Source organism: Furipterus horrens, unplaced genomic scaffold, assembly GCF_987537825.1.
Source record: "Furipterus horrens unplaced genomic scaffold, mFurHor1.1.pri manual_scaffold_4, whole genome shotgun sequence".
Lineage (NCBI taxonomy): Eukaryota > Metazoa > Chordata > Mammalia > Chiroptera > Furipteridae > Furipterus > Furipterus horrens.
Genome location: NW_028327174.1, coordinates 149,840,798 through 149,847,847, shown reverse-complemented (window position 1 = coordinate 149,847,847; position 7,050 = coordinate 149,840,798). Strand labels below are relative to the sequence as shown.

The window sequence follows — 7,050 nt, the reverse complement described above, 5'->3', positions numbered from 1 at the left end:
ATTACATTTAAGTCTAGTCCATTTTGAGTTTATTCTTGTGTATGGTGAAAGGAGGTGGCGTAGTTTCATTTTTTGCACATACCATTTATTGAATAGACTATCTTTACCTCATTGTATGTTTTTGCCTCCTTTGTCAAATATTAATTGATTATAAAGTGTAGGTTTATTTCTGGGCTCTCTATTCTGTTCCATTGATCTACATGTCTGTTTTTATGCCAGTACTATGCTGTTTTGATTATATGGCCTTGTAGTGTAATTTGATATCAGATAGTGTGATTGATATTTCCTACTTTGTTCTTCTTTTTCAAGATTGCTGAGGCTATTCGGGATCTCTTGTGGTTCCATCTAAATTTTTGGAAGATTTGTTCTAGTCTATGAAATACAATGTTGGTATCTTGATAGGAATTGCACTGATCTATAGTTTACTTTGGGTAGTATGAACATTTCAATGATGTTAATTCTTCCTATTCATGAACACAGTATATGCTTCCACTTATTTGTATGTTCTTCAGTTTCTTTCTCCAGTGTCTTATAGTTTTTTGAGTATAGGCCTTTTACTTCCTTGGCTAAATTTATTTCTAGGTATTTTGTTTTATTTTATTTTTGATGCAATTGTAAGTGGGATTGTTTTTTTAGTTTCCTTTTCTGATAGTTCATTATTGTATAAAAATGCAACTGTTTTATGGATGTTTATTTTGTATCCTCCTACTTTACTGAATTTATCAATTCTAGTAGTCTATTAGTGGTATCTTTAGGGTTCTCTATGTACAATATCATGTCATCTGCAAATAATGTCAGTTTTACTTCTTTTCAGTTTGGATGTTTTTTTTCTGCTTGTTTGATTTCTGTGGGTAGGACTTCCAGTAGTGTGTTGAAGAAGTGTGGTGAAAGCAGACATCCCTGTCTTTTTCCAATCTTAAGGAAAATGTTTGTTGTTTTTGCCCATTGAGTATGATCTTGACTGTGATTTCTCATATATGACCTTTATTACATTGTGGTATGCTCCCACTATTCTCACTCTGCTGAGAATTTTTATCATAAGTGGCTGCTGCTGGCTTTCATCAAATGCTTTTTCTGCATCTATTGATATGATCATGTGTTTTTTATCCTTCATTTTGTTTATGTGGTGTACCACATTTATTGATGTGCAGCTATTGTATCAACCTTGCATCCCCAAAATAAATCCCACTTGATCATGGTGTATGATCTTTTTGATGTATTGCTAGATCCAGTTTGCTAATATTTTGTTGAGGATTTTTGCATTTATATTTGTCATGGATATTGACCTATCATTTTCTTTCTTTGTAGTGTCTTTATCTGGTTTTGGAATTTGAATAATGCTGTCCTTGTAAAAAGAGCTTGGGAGTTTTCCCTCTTCTTGAATATTTTGAAATAGTTTGAGATGGAGATTTTTAGTTCTTCTTTGAATGTTAGGCTTTATGTACACTGAATTATATTTAATTTTTCTTTTGCTATCAAAATAATTTTTTAATATTAACTAGTAAAAGAACATTTGGATATTAGGTCTGGAGGAAAAAGTGGATGACAGATTATAATTTATCAAGTACAGATTTCAAAAGTAGACACCTCTTCTTACTAACCAAGACATAGAGTTTTACTATCTACTCATAAAACATTTTAAGTTGAGTTATTGTGTGTGTTTTAAATGATAAATATTTTTGTTGCCATTTTAAGTTATCAGCATTAAAAAGCAATTAATGTTATTATACAATTAATTAAAAAGACAAAAATACTTTTTAGCATTAAAGAATATATTAGCATAAACTACAATAATGCTAGGAATACCTTTATATAAAATTAAAAAGTCAAACACTAATAACTTCTCATAATTTAATAATCAGTGGGGTGACTAAGGCATCTGTGAATGTGCCATTGAGAATACATGTGAACATTAAATGAAATACACAATTAGCTTCATCTCAGCAGAATATGGCCACCTCTTTCTTGGTACAGCCTACCTCACAACACTTGGCAGATAATACGGAAGGGGCATGTCTCTTTCTTAGAAAATGTTTAACTAAGCCTGTGTTTTTAAATTCTGAAAAACGTTTGTCTCTTGCTCCAATAGTATGGAGACTATTTTCTTTAAGTTCTTCAAAGTTAAGATTTGTATCCTCTGATGCAGCTTGTTGTAGTGTCTCTTTCAATAATGGCTGCCTCTCATCCAGTGTTGTCTTCAACTCCTGTGGCGAAGTAGGAATGAATTCCATTATTGTATTTAAATTTTCTGCATTTTTGGTGGTAGAAAATGACATGACTCCTAAGTTAAAAAAAGAGGGGGAGATGAAAAATATTCATGTCAATGAACATCAGAAAACTAAAATTTTGCATAGACATAAAGGAAAGCATTGCCTCAATAAAATTAAATATCAAAACAATCAGCAGATATCTTGATATCTAAACAATTTAGTTTATTATAGTTGAGCAGCTTAAAGTACTACATTACCAAGGTTGTATGTAGTTTTTTATTCCACTTGGACCATCTGTCACCTCTCCTTATGTCCTCTTAATGCTCTCATCAAATCCCTTTGACTCTACTTGACATATCTAAGGTCATCTTGGTCATCAAAAACACTCAGTTGGACTACATATTAATTTTTCTTACACGAGTAATTTTCTTCCATTACTAAGTAACCTCTGAGTTATAATAATGACCCTGAAAGAGTATATTGTTTTAAACTATCAAATGTTCCATGGTGGAAAATTACTGCTTCAAGATAAAGTTTAAAGGGCAGAATTTTCAATTGCTCTGATCTCTTAGGTAGGTGATACCAGTCTTTGACACCCTTACAATTCTACTATTTAACAATTTCTTTTCCATGGAGTATTTACTCCAAATTATAGCTGAGCCCTTTGTGATTTTAATGCCCCTAGTATTTTTGGCAGCTGAAATTAAATAATTTAATTCTTAATCAGGCCTTTTTTCACATGTTAACCACTTTTCCTGCTCACTTGTTCTCATGAATATACTCATAAGTTGCTGATGTACTATGTCTTTATCAAGCATGAGATAACTTCAGTGTCACTAGGAGAATTTAGGAGTTTGTTTTGCAAAAGGAAAGAATGTCTTCAAGGTAGCTGTGACCAGCTGCTAATGCCCAGGAATCTGATGTGAAAAAGCATCAACTATGACTACAGAAACACAGACTTCTCTCTCAGTTCCCTCCCTCACTCCCTAGCTACATAAAGACTCCCTGCTTTTGCTTTTAGAGAGAGATGGATTTGAGAGATCTTGCTCTCCCGTCGTTTCATGTCAGCCAAATCGAACAAACATTTTTCTATCTCCAAGAACCAGTGTCTCAATCTCTTGGCCTACTAGCACATTAATATACAAACCTGACTTTTTGGAGGTGATTTTGCAACTAAATCAATAGTTTAGCTGTGTATGTCTGAAGGGCAAACTTCCTTTGACCAAGAGTCCCTTTCATTTTCTCCTGAAGGTGACAAGGCCCTTTTCTTTCTCTCCAAGTGAACTTCAAGACATAGTTCAAAGCTGTGGGAAACGAGGCTCTCCCCTTTGGTGAAGTTTACAAACAAAAATAAAATTAAAAGAGGAGGTTTCCGATGGGGCATCGCCCAGCTTTTTATTTTTATAAAGGAAGAAAGCTGTTAAATCCAAACCCCTTTGTGTCTGTCACTCCAGGGCCCTATGGGAGGTCTCTTGAATTCTGCCCCAGACACACTTGATAATCAGTTCATCCCTCACTTCCCCTTGTCCCTTCAAGATGCCCTGTCCAGTTGCCCCAGCCACCAGCACTCCCGCTGTCCAACCCACAGACCTTGACCCTGGGGTCCAGCCTCAATTCACGCTACCTCTTACATATCTTTGGGCAGCCTTATCTTCTCTGTGGCTTCTCTATTCTCCCCACCGAGTCACCCTGGCTGCCAGGAGGTGAAGCGAAACGTACCAAATGCCTCTCAGATGAGACTGTTCCCAGGGCTTTACCTTGTTCTGGTGAGGTCCCCGGTGAGACCCTTACTAGAAAAGCAAGTTATACAGGAAGAGCCCATACTTTCAGACACCAGCAGCTCTCACCTGCAGATGGTTCAGATCTTGTCTTACGCTGCTTCCTCATACTCTCTGCCCAGAGGTGAGTGCCGCAGACACGGATGAAGAAACGGACCAATTCGTGGTTGCACTTTGTAAAAATTTCTGTTTCCTGGCCTTGGATCTCTCTGGGAAGTTGGCTCAGTAGAAGCCAACTTCCTAGCAGGTGGAGCAAGAACAGATGCAGCATCCAGGTCCTACTCTGTCCCGCTCTGGGCATTTCAGTCTGTTTAGACACCGAAGCTGCTGCCGTCTGTCAGCCTCTGCCTGTGTGCCAATCCTGGACTTCAGGCTGCTTTCCCTTGGTTCCACCAAGCTTTTATATAGCCCTTGGGTTACCACTTAGACCTTGAGTCAATGGTCCAAGCTCCACCCCTTTCCCCACCCACCTCCTTGCAATCCACAACCTGCACCCCTCACCCCCTGCTGTAATTCATTCTTCCAGCCTTTCCTTCATTTGCCCATCTTTTTGTTCTTGGCCCACTTACAGTTGTATTTTTTTCTCTTTTCTTATTCTCAAGCCATTTTGTGTACTTATGTAAAGTTAGTCGATATTTGAAGTCTTTATTATAAAGCTAAACTGGCCATTACACTAAATTTTCTCAACAAAAATAAAATAGAAATCATTCATATACTCATAACCTAGAGTTTTCCAGCATGAACATTTGGTGAATAACCTTCTAACCTAAATAAGATTTTACTTAGATTAATTAATATAGTATGTGGTATATCAATCCATAAAAATATGAGTGAAATGATAAATTGTTGACAAGAGAGGGAAAACTGATGAATTTTTATCTAAATTGCCGTAGAAACAGTAAAATTCCCAATGCATCACTTTTGGCCTTTACAGTATCTTAAGTTTACCATGCACTTTCTCCACTGACTTTTCTTCAACTCCTCTGGGAGGTAGTTTGATAGTAACCAGTTTCTTGAATTGTTTAATTTGATATTGTATTCTGTATCTAGAGACTGGAGAACACACACACACACACACACACACACACACAAACCAGAAAAGAAAAAAACAGCAATGGAATCCCACAATTCCAGGAAGAATGTTTTGGTAGCACATTACAGCACAAAAATCATGGTATTTTTTTTTTGTTGTTGTTTGTTTTTTACAGTATTCTATGTTTGCTGTATTTGGTGAGGTAATTTTTTTCAATGGTACAAGCTTTTTTATTTTATTTGGTTAAAAACATTCTCTGGATAACATATTAGATGAAAGAGGGTTTGGTAGGAAAAACCAATAGTTGGATGTGGAGCAGTCATTAAACATATGGCCTGGAAATCATCTGTAGCTCTTAAACCAGTTTCAAAATCATGTTTCATTCCAGGTACAGTGAAAACATAAGCAAAGATTTTATTTTTAAATATGATACACATTGCTATGTAAATTAATTATATATTTGCAGTTGGAATCTTTCTTTTGTCCACATTTCAAATGTAAACATTTAATTGTGAAATCTTCCCTTGGTATACTCTGAAAATACAGAATTACAAAGGTTACATAGTTTTTCTAATGGACATGGAGGCAGTATAATATATGAATATTAAATTATATATTGCTTCAAAAAAGTACAGTAAGAAAAGATATCAGTAATTTTCACACAGCCTTCTCATTCTCTAAAAAATCCTTAAAAATGAAGGATCTTTTCAAAATTTTCAGAAGAGCCTCTAGATTAATAAAATAAACAGTAGGCTTGATAGGCAAAAAAATAAAAAATAAAAAAGAGTAAGTTAACAAGATGCAAGGAATTACGTATCTTAGGGTGATTGTATGCAAAAGTATTACATACACTGGCATATTTCTTTTTTGCTATACCCAGTATGTGTGATCATAGTGAGCAGAGTGGCAGGAAAGCTCGACCAGCCGAACCTAATACCATCCCCTCCACAGCCACCTCATCCCCAGTTTGTATGACTCAGGCACCTGCTAGTAGGGATATGTGTGATAGAAAATTATAACCTGTTGAGAAGTATGTTTGATATGATTTCCGTATCTGTTTAGTTTATTCCCAGCTGACCTCTCCCTACAACTTCCGTAATTCCATGGAATTGAGTTCTAGAGATATCTACATTGGAAGTCCAGGATCACAAAGTACTCTGCCATTCTCTGATTATCGGGATAGGTCAGAGAGGGTGAGGAGTGAGAATTCAGTGAAAGATTTTGGGAATAATTCCATTGAATTTGTTATTTATACAATCCTGAAAATTGATAAAATTGATAGAATTCCTAAATATACCAGTTTTTAGCATAAATGGGTTATGCAATACTTTAAATGTCTTTTAAAGAACTGATGTCAATAATATAAGGATATGCTATTCATATTGTGAAAAATAAATGTGTATTATGAAAAGGGAAATATATTTTGTAACTTGTCTAAGGTTTTGGCCAATTATTAAAAAAATAAATTTATTGGGGTGACTTTGGTTAATAACATTATGTAAGTTTCAAGTGTACAATTCTATAATACATCATCTATATATTGCACTCTATGCTCACTACCCAAAGTTTAGTGTCCCTCCGTCATCATGTATTTGACCCCCATTTCCCTTTTCATTCACCCCTGCACCATTCTCCTTGTTCTCTGGTAACCACCCTTCTGTTGTCTGTGTCTATGAGTTAGTTAGCTTGTTTTGTTTGTTCGTTTGCTGCTTTCTACTTTTATATCCCATATATGAGTGAAATCACATAGTTTTCGTCCTTTTCTGTCTGACTTACTTTGCTTAGCATGATGCTCTCAAGATCCATGCATGTTGTAGGAAATGTCAGTATTTCACTTTTTCTTATTCTAGCCAATTTTTATAGAAACACATTAATTATTCTACCTCAACCTGTAATAATGGCACATGTGAAACATTAGTACAGAGATGGTCAGTCATGAATATAGAACCTGAACAATCATACTTTATTTCTCCTTGCTTGACTTTGAACATTAACCTTTTATTTTGCAAGTATAGCAAATGTCACTTAT

At 35.4% G+C, this 7,050-nt stretch overlaps 1 protein-coding gene across 1 annotated transcript; it reads right to left on the bottom strand.

The window, feature by feature from the left end:
* Positions 1-1,850: 1,850 nt before the first annotated feature.
* Positions 1,851-4,259, bottom strand: LOC150013052 (prorelaxin-like). The gene is made up of 2 exons (XM_090274125.1): positions 4,058-4,259; positions 1,851-2,281 (listed from the first exon to the last, which is right to left on the bottom strand). The coding sequence occupies exons 1-2, from the start codon at positions 4,257-4,259 to the stop codon at positions 1,941-1,943; spliced, it is 543 nt and encodes a 180-aa protein (XP_090130251.1). The 3' UTR covers positions 1,851-1,940.
* Between the last annotated feature and the right edge of the window lie 2,791 nt (positions 4,260-7,050).

Excerpts from the sequence above, each read along its gene's own strand:
- LOC150013052 (XM_090274125.1), bottom strand. The coding sequence starts at position 4,259 with ATGCTGCATCTGTTCTTGCTCCACCTGCTAGGAAGTTGGCTTCTACTG. Across the intron at positions 2,282-4,057 it reads AAGATCTGAACCATCTGCAG|GAGTCATGTCATTTTCTACC; the intron begins GTGAGAGCTGCT and ends TTTTTAACTTAG.